Source organism: Podarcis vaucheri (genome assembly GCF_965113315.1).
Source record: "Podarcis vaucheri genome assembly, chromosome: 7".
Lineage (NCBI taxonomy): Eukaryota > Metazoa > Chordata > Lepidosauria > Squamata > Lacertidae > Podarcis > Podarcis vaucheri.
In genome coordinates this window covers 49,966,013-49,990,388 of record NC_138765.1, presented here as the reverse complement: position 1 = coordinate 49,990,388, position 24,376 = coordinate 49,966,013, and the positions used below count along the sequence as shown (strand labels likewise).

The following is a 24,376-nucleotide window of genomic DNA, read 5'->3' as shown; positions in this document are numbered from 1 at the left end:
TTTAAACTGTCTTTTTTGGTCAGGGGAGGGAGCACACAAAGTCCTACTGATCTAAAATCCACAATTGGTGTGATGAAATCTGTCGAGCAGGGAGAAAGGTCAAAATCAAAATAAAGCAATTTGACCAACAAATTTTTTAACTGCCCTGTGCATAGCCAGGGGGTAGGACAGGAAAAGGGCTGCCCTTTGTAAATGTGCACATTCAGCAGTCCTCTGCAAGGTCCCACAGCATTTAAAAGCAGCCAGCAGGGCAGATAATCTGCCTATTCTTCATTTAGAATTTCAACAAGCCTGTGTTTAAGGGTGAATTAGTGCTGGATATCTGCAGGATTCAGCTAAGAGGATAAGCCAGGCTGATAGTATGTGTGAACAACAGAGGATACCCAGCTCAGCCTGAGTAGTTACTAGATGAATCACTTATCCAGGGCACACTCTAGATCACTTAACATGAATTAACCACCAGTTTATTCATAGTCAAACATTTATGTAGTTTTGCTGGATTTTTTAAAAAAATCTTTCTATATGCCAGAGCCAGCCCTAACACTAGGCAGAATGGGGTGACTTCTTCAGGTGGCAGATGCTGGGGAGACAGCAATAGCATCCCTCTGAGCCTCCCAGCCATTACCCTCTGACGGAGGACAGAGCTGTGCATGCCACACAGTCTGTCCTGGCCCTCCTAAATTAGCCTCCTGCCCTCAGGTGCAATGGAAGATATTATCCTGTCCTCGGTATTGAAGAAAGGTTTAGCTTATGCCTTAATAAATGTGTTACTTTTTGATGCAACAGCCTAACATGTCTCTGGAAGTTACAACTGTATACTGCTGCATTACAAAGCTGGCAGGTATGTTTATGATGCTGGGTGGAATTAAAGACTTGGTTATCAGAAAATTATACCTGTATCCAAAACTGACAGGTATGCATTTTGTGTCAAAAACCTTTTTTCTCTGATCGGAAAACAGAAAATATTATTGATCTTGATATAGCAGGTGTAGGTTTCTAATGCTACACAGGCCCTAGGAAACACTGGTGACTTTCTCAGGTGCCTGAATTTTGTTCTGATAAATTTCTGGACTATACTGGTAACACTTTGAGCATGTAAACAGAAAAGTGTTTTACATTTATTATAGTTGTTTTTATTATTAGACTGGGATCCAAAATCCCAGGAGCTGAACTACTGCTACAGACCAATTAGCTGACCCTGTTTTTGCCTATAATAGACAAACCAAATTTTCTTTTGGAGCTGTGACAACCTACACAAACTGTACTCTCTGCTGCTTGTTCTTCGACCTGTTTGGCTGCACTCTCTGCATCCCCATCAGTCACTATTCATAGGTGAACCAAGAGCCCTCTCACATTAGCTGTTCTTGTTTTATTTCATTTGGGTTTGATTTTATATTGACGTAGTGAGAATGCACTGCGTAGGAGGTAAGAGGGACTGTGCTGGGAAGAGGCTGCGGCTGGGTGTGGACAATGCATTCTGCCCCTAGATGGTGCTTGATTGAACAATACAAAGAAATATGTGCCTGGTGCACTAAATACCAACTACACTTCTGAAGGAAAAAGTTGGGAATCCATAAAGGCAGCAAGATGGAACAGATACAAGGTTCTCTCCAACATTCAGATAACAAGCAGGCAAGCAAGCAGCAGCTAACCAAACTATCAGTATTAGAAACTTGCTGTGAAAGGGCAGCTCAGGCACATGGAAGTGTGACTCTGATAACAGTCCAGCCCTATGTGTGTACTAATACTCTAAATTACATACTTCTTTGTTCAGTGGGTCTTGCTCCCAGCTAAGTACGTATAGGATCGCAGCCTTAATTGTAGATTTGGGAAGCACCTCAACTGTCATCTAGTCAGTAGTGACTGGTGCCCATTGAGATTGGAGAGGCAGAAGACAGGGCCCATCAGTCGGTGGCACCAGAGACAGTGACAGACAGAGCCAAGTACTTCCACCATCCTCTTCTCGGCTGAGGAATCTGACATCCAGTGTCACCCCTAGACAAGATGTAACTAAGAAAACAGGCAAGTGGGAGCAAACCGAAGTTGGGGGGCGCAATGCCCCATTTATCCTTATGGACCATCCATCACTGCATCTAGTCCAATCTGTAGGAGATCCACTACTCTATCCACAGTGTAGCAGTTATACAATTTTAGACTTTGAACTACTGTATATGATCTTACATGGGTTGATGGGAGGCTGCTGTTTAGATGGTAATGTGTATTTTATCACTTCAAAATGTAGTAAGCCGCCCCTGCTATGTTTGTGGTGAGGGGTCCTCCTGCTCATTCTACTGAACGGGGCCCTGGGCTTCTTGCCCCAAAGTCCAGCCATGATGACAACATCCCTGATAGGGTAAAAGGGCGTTTTGTAAGTGTCTTCTGAGATGTCAATAAAGTTCTTCCTCATGTTCAGTCAAAATATCCTTTCTTGTCATTTGAACCCCTTGGTTCAGGTTCAGCTCTCTGGAGCTTCTGAAAACAACTCATTATTACTTCACTAGCATGCAGAAGAACTGGAGAAGAGCATGCTGGATCAAGCCAACGGTCCATTTAGTCCAACATCCTGTGGTCACAGGTGCCTAGGAGAAGCCCACAAGCAGAACCCAAGCCCAAGAGCACTCTCCCTCCTGTGGTTTCCCACAAATGGTGATCAGAAGCATAGAACCTTGGAAACCGAGTGTGACCATCATGTCCAGCAGCCATTGATACCATTTGCCTCCGAATCCTCTTTTAAAGCCATCCAAGCTGGTGCCCATCACTGCCCCCTGTGGGAGTGAGTTCCACAATGTAACTTTGCACTGTGAGAAGAAGCATTTTCTTTCAACTGCCCTGAGTACTTCAGCATTCAGCTTCATTGCATGTCCACAATTTCAAGGGTTGCGAGAGAGGAAGGAAAACTCCGCTGCCCACTTTCCCCATGCCACGCATTATTTTATACACCTCTATTGTTTTGCCTCTTCCTCGCTTTTTCTCTAAATGGGTTCAGACGCTGCAACCTTTCCTCACAGGGAAGTTACTCCTTGATCATTCTTACTTGCCCCTTTCTAGCTCTGCAACATCTTTTCTCAGGTGAGGAGACCAGAACAACACAGAATATTCCAAGTGCAGTTGTATCATAGATTTGTATAACAGCATTGCATTAGGATATTGGCAGTTTTGTTTTCAATTCCTGTCCTCATGATTTCTTTTTTTATATAGCTGGGCTAATGTCTTCATTGTGCTATCCACTACAAGCTCATTTCTGATCAGCCACCATCAATTCAGACTCCATTTTTTTTTTTGGTCTGGATGAGCCTTCAGACACAGGATCCCCCTCTCTTCCGTGAGCCATGGTACAGTCCAGGCACAGCGAGAGAGAATTAAGCCTAAGAGGCTAGGCAGCAAACCAGGAGAGTCCTTGAATTCTGCCAGAATTAAGATCCTGAGTCAATATGAAAAGTTGTAAACTCTGGGTTTCATTTAACATTTTATGTACAATTTAAATATTACATTATATTATTGTCTTGTGAACCACCCTGTAACTGGATGAAGTGCAATCCATAAATTAATCAAATAAATAAATAAATAAATGCCCTTTATTTTGGTGGGCAGATGATCATTTTAAGGATGATCCTCATTTTTATAATGTTCCTATCTGCTGAGTCTGTTTCTATTTATATGCTCTTGTTTTATTGTGTTCATGGGATTGCTTCATTTTTAATTGTTATAAGCAATTTAGATGCATTGGGAAGGGTATATGATTTTTAAACAATAAATAAATAAATAAAGTCAAAGGCCTCGAAGGAGCAAGTTTCTGGCTTGGAGCTGTCCAAGGTCCTGTGATTTGAGCCCTACCTGTTGCTGGACTGGCTATTCCAGAGGTGGGCAGAAGGTACATCAGCTTTTGCTTGTAGATCTCTGGGTGATTTGCAACTGGACTACAGCAAGGGTTTCTGAGTCTCAGTTGCTGCTAACAAAATTGTTCTCAACAAAATGACTTTTCCCACTTAAATTAGGTGGTTGAAATTAAAAGGTGTGTGAGTAACCAGGAACAGACTGCTGTGTAAAAGGACCGTGTTTTGTAGCCAACTTTTAGTTAGAGTAGACACATTAACATTCATAAATGTAAGTTAGTTACATAATAAATGTAAGTTAGCGGGCACAATGACTACAATCTTGTGAGCTCAATTCAGTTATGATACTGGAAAAAAAACTTCTAGGCTCATAATACTCTGGCTGACAGACCTTTGGTCTTCTCCTGTGGAAGCATGTGCTCTGCCACTGAGCTACGGCCTTTCTGCTATCAGACACAAATTCAAGCTGCAAGTTCTCCATCCTTAACTAAAAGCATGAAAACCACCCATTTGCCCTTGATCTTAAAGTAGACCTGCCAAATCTGAAGTCTGCCCACCTCTGGACTATTGCCAGTCTTAGCCACCTCTCATGCCCTGTCCCACCTGTAGCCAGGACAGAATAGTTCACACGGACTAGCAGAATTAGCACAGGAGGAAACTTCAGGGCGAGGGTGTTGTGGGGCTCAAGCAGGGTTTTGTGCTCAAGCCTGTTTGCTTTGGCCTGTGCCACTCACAGTAATCCTCATATTGCCCAGTCAACTATGTGGTCTAGCACATGTTTGAACAGCCACCTTGTGGCTTGTGGGAAATACTATTCTCCCACTCTCTCCTTTTCTTCTGACACTTAGACTGTGTGCATGGTATATTTTTAAAGCACACTTTGAACACATTGTTTCCCTCAAAGAATTCTGGGCATTGTACCGTGTTAAGGGTTGCTGGGAACTGTAATTCTGTGAGGGGTAAGCTTCAGCGCCCATAATTCTTTGAGGGAAAGAATGCATTTCAAATGTGCTTTAAAGGTATAGTGAGGACATCCTCCATCTGAAATTACCCTTCTAGAGACACCATCAGGGGGTGAAAGAGAACATGGTGGAGGCAACTGGGCTAAGAGGGCAGCAAAAGCAATATAGACAGAGGATCAAGCTTAGGAAATTCCCAGCCTGGATTTAGCTTCCATTCTCAGCCATCATTTGTTACCTGTGTGCGCATGCAAATGAATCCACCCAACAGAGACTCTTGAATGCATTCTCTTGTCTCCCAGTTGCAGGTGAGACTCAGCCTGCAATTTGTACAGCTATTTGAAAGCTAGTTTGAACTGGTGGGTGATTGATTCCTTCGTCAAGGGAAATGGGCACAGCGCACCCCTCTTGTCCATTACAAAACTCTCCAGCGACCTACTTTACCCTCCCTGCCTTTGTTCTTAATTCCTAGAAATGGCTGCGCTCCAGATTTTGCCCATCAAGGCAAATTAATTGGAGTCAATCCTAATTTGCTCTCTGCTGTTCTATGGCCAGAAGATTAAATGCTTTGCAGACATTATCCTCCTCCTCTTCCTTCCTTTCTCTCTCTCTCTCTCTCTCTCTCTCTCTCTCTCTCTCTCTCTCTCTGCTAAGGGACAAACCTCCCCGAATTGGGAGGAACAGGCGGGTGGGGGAAAAGGATAAAAGAAGGGAGAGTTAAAAGGAGATGATGTTTAAATTCACTCTTTGTAATTGTGAAGCGGGGGTGGGGGGAAGATGCTGCGCTGCAGCCATTGTTGAGAAGCCGGGCACCAGATGGTGAGACTATTCTGGGCAGCTGTGTGACAGCAGTGGGCACACGTGGAGTAGAGCTGTGGGGGCCAAGACCATGCCTATGACAGTGCCCTCTTAAGATCATGCTGGAATATTGATGATCCTTACAGGGCCTGCACCGAGAGGATAGCTTGACCAAAAGTCAGAGTTGGCTCAGAGCGGTATGGTTCTCTATGTGAAACATTAAATCCTCTCTCACTTTAGCATACTGGGGCCACATCCATACCATACAATTAAAGCACTATTATACCACTTTAAACGGTCATGACTTCCCCCAAAGAATCATGGGAACTGTAGTTTGTTAAGGGTGCTGAGAGCTGTTAGGAGACTTCCATTCTCACAGGGCTACAATTCCTAGTGTGGTTTAACAACCAACTCAATGAACTCTGTGAAACTGTAGTACATACATCACAGTTTTTTTTTCTTTTAAACAACAACAACACAGAGGTCTTGCACAAAGAGTCCAAGATCTGAGCAGGTGTTGTTACAAGGTGGAATCACTGCTTGGCCAACACCATCTTAAGCAATATTTGAATCTTTACAAATCCCTTGAGCCAAGGAGAGCCTTACTCTGTTTTGTCCTGCTAATGGTTACCAGGTAATTCATTCTCCAAGGGCTAGGACTTCCTGCAATTAGTTTCCTGCAATGTCCCTGGATGTGTTACCTCAACGAGAAAAAAGAGCCTTCTTTCTCAGGACACTGGGGAGAAAAAGAAATGGGATGTTATGGTTACACCGCCATAGGTCCCATCATCATCATCATAGTTTCTGGCATTTCAGTTTGGTAAATAACTAACTTTTTTCAAAACCAGATGTACTTCCCTCCATCATGTCATATGATTTAAGCAAGTCGTAATCCAGGAAAACCTCCAGGAAGCGGTAGTTTTCCATGTGATTCATATATCTCTTTATAGCAGGGGTAGTTCCTACTTTTGAATACTAAAGGTAAAGGTAAAGGGACCCCTGCCCATTAGGTCCAGTCGTGACCGACTCTGGGGTTGCGGCGCTCATCTCGCTTTATTGGCCGAGGGAGCCGGCGTACAGCTTCCGGGTCATGTGGCCAGCATGACTAAGCCGCTTCTGGCGAACCAGAGCAGCGCACGGAAACGCCGTTTACCTTCCCACCGGAGCGGTACCTATTTATCTACTTGCACTTTGATGTGCTTTCGAACTGCTAGGTTGGCAGGAGCAGGGACCAAGCAATGGGAGCTCACCCCATCACGGGGATTTGAACTGCCGACCTTCTGATTGGCAAGTCCTAGGCTCTGTGGTTTAACCCACAGCGCCACCCGCATCCCTTACTTTTGAATACTAGTCCCTGGTAAAATAGGATTCCTATTTTGTTTTTAGGAGAGAAACTGTGTGAATGTACATTTGTGTACATCCATGTGCATGTGAATCCTGGGAACTATAGTTTGTTAAGGCTGCTGGCAATAGTTCTATGAGGGGCAAACTGCAGTTCCCATGTATCATGTGCATGGAGGTTTTATATAAAACATAACAGCAAGCAGTAGGGTGCAGATTGGTGAGAGGCCACAGCTGATCTAGAGTCATCTTTCCTCACACAGAAGTTCTGGTTGCAGGTCTGATCCTAACTCAATGTAGGCACACCACTCAAGCTTTTGATTTTAACGTGCTTCGGTGCACCTAACTCTGCAAGGGATCAAGCTGTTATTTCCTCAAGCTGTTACCAAGCTCGCTCAGTTCTAGAAGACCCCTGCCCCCATTCAGTGTGAAGCTGGATTTAAATAGAATTAACTGAACATGAATCCATTCCTTTTGGCCTCCATCCAGATTTGCAGATACTGATAGTGGCCTTTTTTGCACTCTGAGAAGGGCACCTTTTTGCCACATGTTCTCCTTGCCCCAGGCATCTGGAAAAATCAGATGCCTCATGTAGCCTGCCCTTATTACTGGCAGAGAACTAAGTTCTGGTGAGGGAAAGCAGCTCCATTTGTATTATGTCAGTAGTTAAAACACAGAATACTAGCAGCTTCATATGTGGTGTTACTCAGGAATTCTAAAAAGCATGCTCACTGGGCAACAGTCATTCGTTCCCCTTACCTTGGGATTCCCTGGAATAATAGTTTGTGACTAAGTAGTAGACTTTGAGCACTTCCAGAGTTTTGCTATTTTCGGGTGGGATTCATTCACATATTGGTAAATTCAGGTCACATAACTAAAACTGATTTGGAGCTCTTGCATAATGAATTCACTCCCATAATTTGACTTTTTGTGACAAGGAAAGTGATGGGAAAATGCCCTGGGAATCTTGGGGTAACATTTGCTTGACACAGCAGCTTTTAACCTCCCTGCAAACTTTGTGCGAATAAATCAGGATGAATGCTCAATAAGCAGTTTGTCTTGAAGTGACCTGAGTCCCAATAATAGATCTGAACAGGGGGAGGGAACTGATTTTCCAAATGAGAGTTTTCAAAAACTGAAAAATACCCAAACACTATTTGTTTGACATAAAGTTTTTTATAACTAACCATTTAATAAATGTAGACAACAAAATATCTCTGCAGCACACAGAAATATTATCACACAATATTTAGTATTGACCTAGTATCAATGGGATAATGAACTGGATTGTATTTGTTTTCAAAAGAATGGTGTTTGCAGACAGGATTATTTTTCTACTGATATCACACAATAGACAATTTTTTCCACAAGAAAACAAGTGTTTTTGTTAAGAGAAGTATCCAAAGAATCGGGGAGTACAGATGAGAGAAGCTTGCTTTTGAGTCAAGTAGAGGCTTAATCCAGGAGTGGGGCCAACTCTTGTCTCCACATCACACAACATGATGTCAGCGTCTGTTTACAATTTCCAAAGGACAAACAGGATGGTATTTCTGCAAAAGAATTAATGAATACTAATTGGGTCTTAGAAATGACAATTCATAGAAACCAGAGTGAACATTCCTGTCTCTGAGGTGGTCTTTTTCTAAATTTAAAGACTTTATACTAAGCACACACAAAAACCCTGAATGTTTTCAAGGCTAGTAGAGCTGCTGACCTGGAGTTTGTTGATTGATTTGACACAATTTCTTTTGACCTGTATTGTGATTTTTAGGTTGGTTCAGTTGGCACAAACAGTGAGCAGCTCTCACATATGACAACAGACAAATTGAGCACAAACTTCCTAGGTAGTCCGGACCCATCTCCATCTTTGGGCTTATTGAATGCATGTGACTCAGTCTCATTTACTGCAATTAATTTGATAAATGTAGTGCAGCCGGCTCCAGTTTTGCGGGTCAGTCAGGTGCTCTCAGCAGGCCTCAACCTTAGCACTCCTATTCTGCAATGCACATCTGCAAACTTGTTTGCTTTTCTCTTCAATCCATGCAACCATTCAGATAAAGAGAGAGAGAGAGAGAGAATAAAACAGGCAGAGGATGTTGCTGTATCACCTCACTCTTCTGATTGTTTGCATGCTAGAAATGACAAGTGAACACAGGCATTGACAGCAGTGAGGATGAGGAGCAAGACCAGCAGTCTCCAGGGAATGGCAGGGGTCCCTTTGCAGGGGTATTGGTCACAAGAGGTGCCCAACAATTTTTGTAAATAGCCCTGTGATCTTCAGATGAAGGACAGTATAACAATTTAATCAATAAAGTAATATGTAAATAATACTGCTGCTGCCAGCCCTGACTGGCACTTTCAAGCATCTGTTGAAGTAGGCGCTTGCCTCCAAGGCCCAGCTGCTGCACATGGTTTCTCTCTCTTTGCCTTTGAACAATGAAGAATCCTGCATTCCTTGAAAGGAGAGAGGACATGCTACCCTTGTAGGATATCATGTGTCAGAAGGGAAATAAACAGATATTATTATTGCAAAAGGCAAATGCAGTTGGAGCAAACTTTATTGCTTGTGCATCCAAGCTTTCAGTTAACCTCATCTCTGATTTAAATATTGTCCCATGCCGTTCCACTTTCAGCTTTGTTAAATTGGAAGAGAATGTGTTAATCCAGACATAAAGCCACAATCCTCTTATACTAAAGTAGCCCCATTAAAATAAACTGTACCAATTTTGAGCAATAAGAGGATAGTAACTCTGGGAACAAACTTCAGTGAGTTAATAGTCCTAGAACCGGCCACTCAAGAAGCAGTCTAGTATGTTTCTTTCTTATCCATTCTCATGTATTTATTAGTTGTCACAGAAGACTCCATGGTGAACCCTGACTTCTTTGCCATGCTAGGATCTGGATTACGGCAATGGATTCTATTTATTATTTATTGTTCTTTCTAATAGGAAACTCAGGTGGTAAGTGCCGACAGAGATTGAGCTAAAACAAGGGCATTAGAAAATAAGATGGAGTGGTATGAGCATCCTCTGGGGAATCCGAAGTACAAAACATTAAAGGGGAACCCACAAAAACCAGCTGAGTGAGGATCGTACCAAAGAATGTTGAGTGTTAATGGAAGGAGGAAACCAGAAAACTGGGGGTTATGGGAAATTGATTACTCTGCTTGAACTCTTTATGCTCTCATACAAGAGGGCATAGCTTGCTGACAGAAACTCTAGAAAAGAAGAGCAATACTGCCAAAAGGTGAGATTACACTGTAACACCAAAATCCATATTAGGGAAATAATTTTATCATCAAATAGAATCATAGAATTGTAGTGTTGGAAGGGACTAAGAGGGTCATCTAGTACAACTGGCTGTTTTCAACTCTTTGTCAGGCTAGATGGTAAATAAGAAATTTAGATGGGTGTGCAACTAAATTTACAAGCTAAAGCAAAAATGCAGCAGTAGGCAACACATGAAAAAATCCCTAAGAGCCCGCTTAAATAAAACCAACTGCTGCATCCCATGTTGAGTTGTCAGGGAGCTTTCTGTCATTTTTCTGCACAATCCTATACACATCTATTCAGATATACAGCTTCAGTCAATAGGATCTACACTCAGGTAAACCTGTATAGGATCGCAGCCTTTAAGCTGTACTTATTTTGATGAGTGTGGATATGCTTTATTTAGCATTTTTTAGGCAGAGGCGGTTAGTTTTGGGTGGCATGGAAGGGCAGTAAATAGTTATTGGATTTATTATTACTGTATTTTTAGTGCCACGGAAGGGCAGAAGAAGTGCTTAGAATTTCTGCTATAGGTGCCTTGATTTGGTGGGGAGCAAATTGTCTCGATTCGACTGTGTTTTTGTTCTCTTACTGCTATTCATTATTCCTCATTGCTCGGACCTCCAGATGTGGCAAGGGACGTCTCAGTTGCTGGTCTTTTTTGCTGGTTGGTAATTCTAACACACCCAGCTTGGAAAAAATGCAAGTATTTCCAAAAAGTCACGGAATATGGAGGGGTTTTGTGTCGTTCTTATAATTTACGTGCCCTGCGTTTGCTGTAAGCCTCGAATATAAACCTCAAAGAACTTAAACGGTGATGGTTGGTGTTGTTGTTTTTTGTAACTGTCACGGTTTGGTGAGACGAGATTTTTAAAACGCATTAAGCAAACAAGCGCATATTAAAAGAGGCGCATGTGTACAATGTATTCGTATGAAGGCAAGCAAAAACAGAGAAGAAAACAACCGTGAGGGGAGAGAGACCAAGGGGCGCGCCAGTCGCCGCCTCCTGTTCTCAAAGGCAGCCCGCACGGGCCTGTAAAGGGCTCCAGCTCCGCTCTTGGCACCCGCTTCCTTCCTTCCTGGCCTCGCTTCGGTTTCTGTGACAACCACGGCCACCTCTTTCCCCCGCTCCCGCCCCTCTGCGTTAAGCGCGGCCCACGACTCGCCTCCGCCAATCACAGCCGGGGAAAGCGGCCGCGCGCCATGTGTGTTGTTATCCCGAGCGCTCACTGATGACGCAATGACGCGAGCGCCAGGCCATAACCCCCCATTTGGGCTTGGGCTGGACCCGGCGCCCACCCCGCCGCGGGCTGAGGTGAGTCGGTGTGGGGCGACTTGGCCGCAGAAGGCACTGAGCTCGACATGGTCTTCTTGCTATTCGGCGTGGTCTTGGCGGGGCCTTGACTCGGCGGGGGGGGGGGGTGTCTTGGGCGCACCAGACCATAGAGGGGCCTGCATTTCTCCCTTGCTCGTGCTGTATCCGAGGCCTGCTTTGCAGGTCCGTCCCCCCCGCCCCGGCCTGGCGCGGAGCTTGAGGGCTTTCGCAGTGAGCCTCTGTAGTCCTTCCGTTTGCCCAAAGTAGCACTTCAGGCTGCTCCTCTTTGGCATTCGTAGCTCTTTCCCCCGTCAGCCTCAAAGCTCTAGCAGGGCAGCGCCTGTCCTTAGAATTCGAGTAAGCAAAGAAGGAAGATGCTTTGGTGCTGACTGTGCTTAGTCTCGTTAAGTTGGTGTCACCATAAGGTCAAGGAAAGGGAATTGTTTATCTCTTAAATAAAGGAAGCTGCGTTGTGCCAGGTAAGACCATTTGTCCGTTTAGTCCAGCATTGGCTACTCCAGCATTTCCCAACCTAGTGTCCTCTTAACTGTTTTGAGCTCCCAGTTCATCACCCACAACCAGCTTAGCCAATGGTCGGAGATGATGGGAGTTGCCCTACAGCATGCGTAAGCACACATGTTCTCCATCGCTTGTAGCAGTTCTTCAGGATGTGAGGCATAGGTCTTTCAAATCACCTGCTCCCTGATCCTTTTACCTGAAGATTTCAAGTACTCCATCTTGGATCACCTTCCTGCAAAGCATGTGCTGGAGTTTTGGTTCCTCTCTGATTGGTCTGCCATTAAGTAATTTGGGAGTATTATTCACTTCTATAGCTTGATGCTGGTAGAATTTAGCTCTGGTTGACTGTTACCTGAAAACTCTTGAGTGCAGTGAGAGAGAATGAATGGGAGTAAATATGGCTTGCTACTGTTTCTTAACATATCTGGCCCTCACAGGAAATCAAGTGAGCTTCCATACATGCATCGTATACAGAATTGCTGCCCTGTTTATGCTTGTAGAAAAAAAGGTGGAGGAGGATTAAGTATAGGCTTCAGTGTTGTGTGGGTGCACATCGGTTTTCTTCAACATGCAAGAGGAAGAATAGGTTGTCAATGTATAAAACAGAAAAACAAGGGTGAAAAACAGCTTGTTACTTGTGACTGAAGTTTTCTTCCTACATGATCACTCCTTGTCTAATCTTGTCTCGAAAGCTTTAAAAATGTGTGCCGTGGAATAAAACTTGTTAAGACTGTTTACAGAGAACAAGGGTTTTAATGGGCACTTCATTTTCTTGTGTTCTCATAGCAGTTTGAAACATGCTAAAATTTCATGGTACACATGGTCAACACCTGACTCCTGTGGTACTCTTGTAAACCGCCCTTTCAAAAATAGTCTCTCTCAGAGGAGCAGGGCAGTGGTCATCTCTTAGACTGTCCTGTGGCAAGCAAGATTTGGGATGCACATGTGCTGAATAAATATGAAGGGTGTTATCTGCATGGTTACGGTATAGTAAAGTTGCACTGGTAAAGTAATTGTACACCTGATCTTTAAACCTTAAAATTATGCATGATTGGCTTTTGTAATAAGTGCTGACGCACAAGAATTACCTTCACTTGAAGAAGTAAGAGAGGCCTGGACAAAGCCTGGTTTCCATGGAATTTGAGTGAAATTGATCCAGGGTCTGTGAGTGATGTTATACAGTTTTAAAACCACAGGACCTCTTTACAGAAAGAACCACTGCTTCAATCAGCTTACTAGGGAGACAACCTTTTTGCTTATATACCCACTAGTTTTCTCCTTGAAGTCAGTAGAATATCAGAAGCCTACTCCATAATAGCTTAAAGCTGGGCTTTCAGCATGGATGTTCCTCTTCTGTGGAACAGCATTCCTGTTGAGATATGAAAAGTGCCTATTATTTCATTTTTCTGTGATCGACTGCAGACCATTTTGTTTTGACAGGCATTTCCAACTGGGTGAAAGGGTATCTGCCTTAGTTTTAGTAACACTACAGAATAAACACCTATAGTTTTCATCGTTTGTGCTATTTTAAAAGCTATTTTAAGTAGGGTGTTGTTGTTTTTGTAAATTACCTTGGGGTACATATGGAAGGTGATTAATAAATTAACAAAATAAGTGTAGTATTGCTAGTTCCCCCACCCCAAGATGGTGACTGCCCCTTTCAAAGCTCTGATTTACTAAGAGGATGCAATTGTTACTCTACCAGTCTGTTACCTACCTTCATTCCTGCCTGCAGTAGCAAGGTTGACTTTAGATATGAGAGATGGTGGCTAATGGTGCAGCTACTGCAATATCTCTCAATGCCTTGATAGTTTTAATAGGAGAGGCATCAACTCCAGATGAAGACCAGGCTATTCTGTTTGCATTCCAATCACTTCCTTATAACGGCCTTCTAGGCGAATATTGAGAAATATTTTACTTCCTTGGTAGGTTCTGGGACAATATCTGATTGCACTGACGAGCATTGTTTCCCCCCGCTTCCACCCTTGAGATTTGTGTAGGATTGGAAGGAAGTACATCTGAACTCTTCTGAAAGTACAGTTCTCAAAACATTTTCTTGTTGAAATTCTATTACAGTCTGTGAAGGGTTTGCACAATAAATCTTTTTTTATAATATCGTAGATTTTTTAAAAAGACATTTGAAGGAGGAATAAAAATTAAATATGATGACAGGTACCTTGAAGATGAAAACAGAAAAACTTGAGGTGCTAACTTTTCTCACAGCATTCATGAGGAAGAAAAGTGTGTGTGTTTGTATGTGTATGTACACCAGCCTTTCCCAAGCTGGTGGCCACCTGATAATTTGGATTGCAACTCCTGTCCTCCCAGACCATTGTCCACATTGACTGGAGTTGTTGGAGCTGGAGTACAAAATGTCTGGAGGGCATTAAATTAGGGAAGGTTAGTTGCTTTGACTTTGCAGTGTGAAGAAAATGTGCTCATCATTTATTAAAGATTATTTTGAAAGGCATGCTTCTAACACACTGAGTAATGCCACACTTTGGATAATTTTCCTGATACTTTTGAATGCCAATTGTTCATGATTGATGTTTGTTACAGGTGCTTTAAATTGACAAAGACATGTGGTAAGCCATCAGCAGAGGGTGGAATGTCCTCTACTCTGCAGTTGGCTTCCCCTTCTACTTCTTGAGCCTTAAGATCATTCCCGTCCTGTGAATGGAGGTTTAGGTTTAGCTTTAAAGAGATTTTTAGATTAAATGTTAACCTTTGAACACTGACTTCCTTAAGCTTTTTGTTTTTTCAAAAGTGGAATGCTGCATTTCTTTCTGACATGCCTTTAAAATTCTGTTGTTTAGCTGCTCTTAGTAGATGGGATTCTCTTACGGTTGCTCAGGTTTCATGTACGTTTGAGGAAAGGTAAAATATACAATGGCAAAAGATGTTTGAGAAGATCCAGCAGCTTTCTAGTACTTTCCATTGAGTAGCTTGAGTTTAGACATCTTTTCCTCTCTCGTGGACCAGAATGGGAAAACTCAGACTGAGAAAGTGACATAATTTAGGCAACTTACCAAACTCCTGTCCAGCATTTTTTAAAAAAATAATAATAATCTTCAAACACTGTAAAATCAAGCAACCTTCTGTGGTGTGTTGGGATATAGGGGTGCTTTTCTCTTTTGATAAAATGAATGGAAGGTCCTCATTTTCCAAAAAGCGAGCCAATTCAAAGATCTGTCTGAAAAAATGATGAGACTGGTAAAATGTAATTCTGGCACCTAAGAATTTATTATTCTGTTTGAAACATTTGATGCTTAATTCCTAGGAATCTGAAATATTTTAAAACCCTGATAAGGAAGGTTATTTGGCAATTTAATATTAGCCCAGCAGCAGAAAATGCTAAAGCTTGTAATGGAATTTTGTACCTGTGTAGTCTGTATGATAATGTTGATAGTATTGTTTGAGAGTCAACAGTTTCAGCATTCAGCATCTGCAACCCTAGCTCCAGCTGCTAGAAGGAACAATAGAGAAAAGAAGGTGCCAAACCAAACTGTAGGTCAATATGCTGATCAGCCAGACAAATAGACAAATACTGAATTCACTTGGAAATCTCTTGACTTCTGTGAAATGTACTTTTAGTAACTATGCTAAGCTAGAAGCCTTAATGCCTTCTAGTTATACAGCTGCTAGACTCCATTGCATTCCCATATTCTTTTTGCAGAAAACATTCGCTGTTCCAGCATCAATTTCCTGTCTTCAGCTTCATAGGTAACCTATAATTTGGGTGCAGATGCTCATGAAATGTGAGCACTTCATACCTGTGAAGTGATTCTGGTGACTTTCTCCCTTTCTCACAATATCTCTGCACATTTTTGGATTCAATTAATTAACTTACAGGTTTTCCTCTACTGGAGATTGTATTAAGGAAGCTCTAGCCAACTGGTTTTGGGAGGGCTTGGGTTGATATATTGAAACAGTTTGAACTGTATATGTACTAAAAGTTATCTTGAGATGCTCAGAATTGTTGGATCATTTTATTTTTAACTTGATGGAGTTAGTACAGAACTAAGAATGTCCGAGTCTTGGCTTATCAGTGGAAGTACTGATGTTGTGGCATTTCTTCCTTTGGTTTCATGACAGAGCTGTGGTTTAAAGCACACTTACACTCCCCCTTCCTAATTATATTTTCTGGGAAGCCAAGTCTCCTGAGTCATAGTAGAGATAATTTCCAAGTGATTGAATAAGCAGGAGAAAGAATTGAGGTTATTAATATGGTTCAACTCAGACATCACACAGAGGTATGGTTTGTGTCAGTCTTCCTCCAAGCTGGTGTCTTCCAGATCTTTTGGACTACAATTCCCATCAACTCCAGGGATGGTGGAAGTTGCATTCTAATGGGTGCCATGGTTTGAAAATCTACTTCAAACTGTAGTTATTGATTCTGATTTGTTGGTGATCACAAACTGTGGTTTAAGAATTCAAATATTGCACTAAAACCTGAATTAAGCTTATGTGCAGAAAGGAAGGGGGCATTTATTGAATAAATATAGTATGCTCATATCTCTCTCTCTCTCTCTCTCTCTCTCTTTCCGCTCCAGCTTCCTGGGATGTCATGGAGATTGGAATTGTTCCAGACATGCTTGCTCTGGTGTTGCTCTGGGAGAACACCTTGATGGATGATTAGTACCATTCAGTGATGGGCTGTGGGACTAGCAAAGTACTTCCTGAGCCTCCCAAGGATGTTCATTTGGATCTCGTTAAAAAGGTGGAGCCATATACTGGTTATAAAACTGACATATATAAGCACTTCATCAAGGGTGATGGAGATGCCATCAAATCTGCTATCCCTTCTCCTCCTCGTCACACTGACCCACATGTGGAACAGGCAGAGCCTCGCAAGAACAGAGTGGCAAAGTACCGTGCAAAATTTGATCCCAGAGTGACAGCCAAGTATGATATCAAAGCCCTGATTGGCCGAGGCAGCTTTAGTCGTGTAGTACGGGTGGAGCACAAGGCTACCAAGCAGCCATATGCAATCAAGTTAATAGAGACTAAGTACCGTGAAGGAAGGGAAGTGTGTGAGTCAGAGCTGTGTGTGTTGCGTCGTGTTCGGCACACCAATATCATCCAGCTCATTGAAGTGTTTGAGACTCAGGAGCGTGTCTACATGGTGATGGAATTGGCCACTGGAGGGGAGTTGTTTGACCGAATCATTGCCAAAGGTTCCTTCACGGAAAGGGATGCTACCCGCGTGCTGCAAATGGTGTTGGATGGAGTTAAATACTTACATACATTGGGCATAACTCACAGGGACTTAAAGCCAGAGAACTTGCTCTATTACCACCCAGGCATGGATTCTAAAATAATGATCACAGACTTTGGGCTGGCGAGTGCTCGAAAGAAGGGAGACGACTGCTTAATGAAGACTACCTGTGGGACACCAGAGTATATTGCCCCAGAGATCTTGGTCAGAAAGCCCTACACAAACTCAGTAGACATGTGGGCACTGGGTGTGATCTCATACATCCTACTAAGTGGGACGATGCCTTTTGAAGATGACAACCGCACCCGCTTGTATCGGCAAATTCTGAAAGGAAAGTACAGTTACTCAGGGGAGGTGAGTGTGTCAAGGTTCCAGCAAGGGAGTGCCTGTTGTGCCAGTGTATTCTGTGATGGTCTGAAATCTCTGGTCTCTACAGGAAACACCCTCATCCTTAAATCTTGAAGCCTACTGCAACCCTGGTCCTTTAAAAGCTACTGCTTTCAGAATATATAGTGTATGTTTTTTTGTTTCAGAAATTAGGCCCCCTTTTGCACAAAATGTCTTACAAGAAACAACAACAATGAGGTTGTCTGGGTGAAAGCAAAAGTAACAAGTGATTTCCAAGCAGTGGGAATATCTGCCCCTGCTAATGGGAGGTGGTAAGGCCAGGCTTTTTCAGAAATGGAATTGAGAGTCATTTATCCATTTTTTGGAGATGTATTGCATTTCCTCTAAAGAAAAAAATAAACCCTCTCAAAATGTTTTGCAAAGAAGAAAAATGTAAAAGAAGTATTAAACTAATACAAAAATTCTTATTTTTCTTACATAAATTAACATTATTTAACATTTTAGCATTGGAATGGTTGGCTTTTAAGCAGTTTGGGAGGCCTCACTCCTCTGGAAGATAGAAGAATGCATGGGAGCTCTGCCAAGTCTTTACAACAGCTTCAGATGGGATGAGTTGAAAAGCCATTTCCCTCTAGGAGTCTGCCTGTCCTCAGGAAAGATGGAGCTAAATCTAACTTCTGAGTCTTGTCTGGTGCTGTTCAAAAGACCAGTGGACCCTCCAGAAGTTGTTGGACACCAGCTTGCATCAGCTCTGGCTAGCATGGCCAATGGCCAGGGCGAATGGGAGCTGCTGTTTAGTAATATTTGGAGAGGCACACATTCTCTGGAGAGGCAATGCTTTAGAGGCTATTTCTAGGGGGTGCTGGCATGTATCAATTAAATCTGTCATTGTACTGCTTTGGTCTGCTTCATTGTGTGTCTTATGGTTATAGGAAGAAGAATATATGAATGTGGAGATAAGTTCTATACTTCCTTCAATAAGTTACACTCAGAAATAGAAATAATTCAACTATTGCCCCTAGTGGCATCTCAGCAAGAACTGAGCCAAATGTTTTATATGTGTAAGAGAGCAATTTTTCAGTCGGGGGTTGAGAAGTGACAGTAAAATAACTCACTGAAAAACAAACAAGGTACTTGCTAGTTCTCAGGCTGTGATGACATTTCAGTAATGGATGAAGAGTCCTTTTTATATTATTTGGGGTGTAATGTTCTAGATGCTAAATCAGGATATAAGTTGCTTTTGAAAACATTGAGGCAATTTTCATGGCTGTGCAGGTTTTGATAAGTCTTCCAAATAATGTGCAGTTGGTCACTCTTTGATTTGACTTGTAGCTTCTGTATGTTTGTGACTGGGTTGTGTCAGGCAGTCAGATTTCACAAGCAAGTAGGTAACCTACAGTAAGTAGGCACCCCATTTATATTCTGTAGAGTAGTAGTAGTAGTAGTTGTTGTTGTTGGTGGTTATTTTGCCATGCCTGTTTTGCTTCCTGTAGACCACAGCCAGTGAATCCAGATGATCCAACTAGTTTCCCTATTTGTGAATTGTGAATGAATCTGACAGCTGCTATGTCCTGGCACTGATTTAAGCAACATGTTTCACAGTGTTTAGGAATGAGTGATAATCAATGGAGAAGTAGGTCAAAGAGCTGATAGCGGGTGGTAGGCTCCCAAGCTCCAACAACCCCCACCCCCCAATAATTGGTGTCTTGAAGAAGCAGAAACCATTCTTCTGCTAACCTGATAAATCTTGGAGAATCAGTTTTCTTCTTCTTATCTTTTCTGGTGTAATGGGAAGAAATCAGCCATAAGCTTGTTTTATCACTGGCCTTCCAAAAACAAATTAAGAGAACTTTTATTACACAGAAATCCTTTAAAACTGCACTGGATGCAGCTGTGGCAAACTGAGTGTAAGATTGAGAATGCAGGAGAAAAAGGCTGCTACAGAAAGGCCCCTACCCCCCTTTTTTAGCTTTAACTCTGTGAAATGAACACACTTTTATCTGACAGTGGCACTCCCAAGAGGCATGTCTGTGGAGATCCGATCATAGAGTTATAGATTCGCCTGCAGTGACCCTCTGGGCTAAAGCATAAGAAATGTGCTTTTGAACCAGGGAGGAGAGTGTCTGCTAACATAGGCTCTCATAGAATTTCACAGGCAGAGAACTTGCATCATAGAAGAATCCAAAAAAGGTTAGATGTTTTTCCTTCTCTTCCTATCCCCAAAAGAAAAGGTGTACTTTCCAAGACAAGGCTTGCCTCAAATGCTGAACTGAGATTGTGGAGTCCTATTGAGAGAGAGAGATGTGAAAGCTGATATTCAGGCTGACTTGTGAAGTATTTCCATTTTCTTGATGAGAAATGAAGAGAGCTTTCAATTTGGGTTCCTTTCCTGGAGCAGTGTCTGTTTTCAAGAGGCTAGTAGGCAATTGATGGGAAAGCTATACCTTAATAGCTCATTTAGGTCCTGCTGACCTCAACTGCTCTAATTATCATTCTCTGGCTCCTGATGGTATAGAGTTGATGGCAACGGCATGGCGTTTAAGGCAGTCTGGGGATAAGTGACTTGGCAAGCCCTTTTGATGATGTTAGCTCCCTGGGTAAGGGTTACAATGCTTATCGAAGCTGGATCAGTACAGCCTATCCATCAGGAACTAATTGTGTTCTCCCCTGCCACCCTGCTCCCTGCTGCTCTTTCTTTGCTTTATCAGGGCTTTGCTAAATAAGCTGAAGGGGCTAGTTTTACTGTCAAAAATCCTACAGGTAACATAGCAGAAAACTTGTTCTACTGTTCTAGTGTTTCCATTAGAGAGGAGAGTTCACATGCTTTTCAGAAATGTATCCTGTCACTCTTTTGCATTTCTGATTTGATGCTAACAAACTAGAAGGCTTCCAACTACTTAAAAGTTGGAATTCAAGGGAGAAGTAGCTATTTGCAACTTGGCATAATATGTGGAGTACAGGTACTGGAGGCTGTTGGCCTGTGGGGAAACTTAGTGCTTGGGAGCTGGTGTAGTGTAGAGGCTGATGTATAAATCAGGAAGTCCCAACTTCAAATGTCACCTCTACCTTGAACTCATTAAGCTGCTTTAGGCAAGTTACTTTCTCACGGCCCTGGTTCTCCCATCTACAGTATGGGGGATAAAAACGCAGGCTTAGGATTGTTGTAAAAATTACTGGAAAATATACATGGAACCAAGGACCTTATACCAAGTCAGGTGGTTGTTTAACTCAGTATTGTTCACAATGATTGGCAGGCAGTCTCAGGCAGGATTTGTTCCCAGCTCGACCTGGAGATGCTGGGTATTGGACCTGGGACCCTTCAGCATGCAAAACAAATGATCTACCTCTGAGTTATGCCTACTTCTTCTTGAAAGCACTTTGCCAATGTTAAAGTACTAAGACTTGCAACAACCTCCTCTTCAAGGTTCCAATCAGCCATGTCTTCCACCTTGATTTTCCATCTTTTTGGGCAGGAGGTTATCTCTGCAGAATCTTTGCTGCTGTTTGTGCCCCTGCTGAGTCAAGATCAAGATGTCCTTTGGTCACAACAGTGGCAATGCTCAGGCTAGAGTCTGTTTCTGTTTCTAGTTGAATGCTACCATGTCCTGCATCACCACAGTTCCCCATACCACTGCCATCCTGTTCCCCAAGCTCAGGTCACTATCCATATCATCTGGAATGATTCCCTCTCTTCCTACCGTTTGTCTTGAAACAGACAGTATAGTGCTGTAGAGAGTTACAGTCCTGGCAAGCTCTGAGTAATATTTGCAATAGTGCATGGAGCCTACGTTTGACAGAGTGGCAGGCAAACAGTTAGTTGTTTTGCTATTATGTTCACCTATAATGGAAGCCACTAGCTGCATGTCATAAGCAGAGGAAAGAGTCCTGTTGGATAAGGCCAAAGGCTCATTTAGTCTAGCGTCCTATTATCCCAGAAGCAGGATATGAGTGCAGCATCACTCTCCCTACTTGTGACCTAGCAAGCTGTATTTAGAGCCTTCAACAATGAAGACAGAACATACCTATCATGGCCAATAGTCACTTATTAAATTATCTAATCTTGTTTTAAAGCCATGAAAGTTGATAGCCACCAATACATAATTGTGGGAGTGAATTCCATAGTTGAACTATGCCCAGTGTGAAGAAGTACATTGCCTTTCCTGTGCTGAATCATACAACATTCAGCTTCCATTATGAGAGAGGGAGAAAAAGTTATCTCTATCCAATTTCTCCAACTATGCTGCCATGCATCTTAAATGCTGTCAGTCTGGCCTCAGTGGCTCAGCCTTTCAGCAGCCCCTCCTAGAAGGCATCATAAGAGTTGACTGGTACTCCGGCAAATGATTTTTGCATAGAACAACTTGGAAGTTCGTTGAAATAAATTGCATCATTTTTGTATCTTCATTTCTACTTGCCCCCATATTCTTTGGTGCCTTTCGCTTGAACTGCTGCATTCTCAAATTCTTCCGTATATTGTTTGTGTTTCCTGGCTGCTCTGTCTCTGTGCTTGTTGTCTTAGATCCAGAACATTGTAGTGGTTAGAGTGTCAGGCTAGGAGTGGGGAAAATGGAGTTGAAATTCTCACTGAGCCATGAAGCTCACCTTGAGCCAGTCAGTTACTACTGCATTTTTTGCTCTATAAGACTCACTTTTTCCCTCCTAAAAAGTAAGGGGAAATGTGTGTGCGTCTTATGGAGCGAATGCAGGCTGCGCAGCTATCACAGAAGCCAGAACAGCAAGAGGGATTGCTGCTTTCACTGCGCAGCGATCCCTCTTGCTGTTCTGGCTTCTGAGATTCAGAATATTTTTTTTCTTGTTTTCCTCCTCCAAAAACTAGGTGCGTCTTGTGGTCTGGTGCGTCTTATAGAGCGAAAAATATGGTATTTCTTTTGAACCTAGCTGACATCTGAAGAGCATTACAAAGATTATTATTAAATTTTTATACTGCCCTTCATCTGAATATCACAGGGCAGTTTACATTATAAAAACACAAAAACACATACCATAAAAAGAAAATAAAGCAATGCCTGCCATCGATGGTTTAAAAGACCCTAGATTGTTTAGGAGAAGAGGGATGTTTTTGCCTGACACCTAAAGATAGTAACAAAGGTGCCAGGCAAGGCTCCCTGCAGAGAGCATTCCACAAGAGGGGAGATAAAGGGTCGGGGAGAAAACCAGTGTGGTGTAGTGATTAAAAGTGTTGGACTATGACAGTGCAGTTCACTGAGTAAATGTGGGCCAGTCGGTCTGTCAGCCTAACCTACCTCACAGGGGAAGGGGAGAACCATACATGCCATGCTGAGCAACATGGAGGAAGGCAGGATAAAAATTTACAAATCCTCTTTGCCTTGGCTTTTACTTCAAGATCTACTTTTACTTACTAAAGAAGCCCAGTGGAATCTGCAGGGAATGTTTTAGAGGACATGTCTAGAGTTACTGGAAGCAAAGTAAGAATCCTGAAAACATACTTTGTAAACTTTCCTGATCATAATTTAAAAAGTGTAGGCTGCATTATCTGTCTTGAAAGAGTGGCTGAAACCTATTGTCATGGATATTTGTTGACTCGCTTGAGTAAATGGTCCACCAACGTCACCCCCCCTTCCTTTTGCTTTGTGACTCACACCAGCTTTTATTCTCTGATGAATACCACCTTCAGATGGGATGAGGCTTAAACACCTTGACGCACAATGCACTTTGAAGGGTCGTGTTGCATATTTAGCCTGGAACACGATGTGGTGCATAACAGTTTCTGGTTGACATTAGCTTGGGTTAGTGTGAAATGGAGGCATACAGAATTATAAAAGGGTAAGGGAAAGGAACATAACATAAATATTCAAAGACTGCCTTTGTATTTAAGCTCCTCCTAACACCATAGCATCTGCCTTCTTCCCATTTGACACTCAAGCATAGCTTTTTGCTATGACTTCACCAAGTCAGCTTCACGGGACACAGTCCAAATAAAATTGGGATATCGTAAATATGTGTGATTTTTCCTCCACTCCTCAATGCAAAAACATGTTTACTCATGGGAACTGGTATCCCAACCATGTAAGGGCTGTGTGCCATGTGGGGATGCAGGAGGAGCAGGGCAAATAAAGGGGCAGTTTTTGCTGATGCCAGTGGGAGAGCATCTGGTTTGCATGCAGAAGGCCTCAGTTTCAGTTTCCAGTATCTCCATGTAGGACTGGGAGAAACCCCTTTCTGAAGCCCTGGCGATCTGGTCCACACATGCAATATTGAGCTGGTATATCAGTGTATGGCAGCTTCCTGTGTTCTTGTGCACAGCCCTAAAAGAAAACTAAACATTCCCAAGTCTCATCTAAAAGCAAGCAGGAATTCAGTGCATGTGCATTGATCTCAATGGAAATTTGGTTTGCCTTTACTAGCAGGGATGTGTGTTTATGATGTTATGGTATTATTATTATTATTACCACTTTTATTTATTTATTTATACATACCCTGTTTTCCCCTGACAGGGATTCAAGGCAGCTTACAGATAAAATATCGTGCAGTCAGATATTTTGGTGCTAAAAATATTTATACTTTAAACATCAACTTTAGGCAGGCAGTTTGCCACTTTAACTTTTGTACCCACTTGTCAATCCGTAACTCCCTGGATGGCTTACTACAGCATATTCATAGCATATAGCAAGAAAATATAGCCATAATAATAAAGTGCTGCAATCCTGTATTGACTTACCTGGCAATAAGCTCCACTGAACTCCACTGCGTTTTCTTTTGAGTAGGATTGAACTATCAATGCCAGTAAGAGCCCA

At 42.5% G+C, this 24,376-nt stretch overlaps 1 protein-coding gene across 2 annotated transcripts in view; it reads left to right on the top strand.

Moving 5' to 3' along the window:
- Positions 1-11,402: 11,402 nt before the first annotated feature.
- PSKH1 (protein serine kinase H1) overlaps positions 11,403-24,376 on the top strand; it is a 34,300-nt gene continuing 21,326 nt past the window's right edge. Inside the window, exons 1-2 of one of the 2 annotated variants that reach the window (XM_082229362.1) lie at positions 11,403-11,515; positions 16,588-17,606. In XM_082229362.1, coding sequence (XP_082085488.1) covers positions 16,686-17,606 — 921 coding nt within the window. In that variant the 5' untranslated portion in view covers positions 11,403-11,515; positions 16,588-16,685. Of the gene's footprint in view, positions 11,516-11,642; positions 11,995-16,587; positions 17,607-24,376 lie in introns of those variants that run through there. The other variant, XM_082229363.1, reaches the window with a different exon arrangement.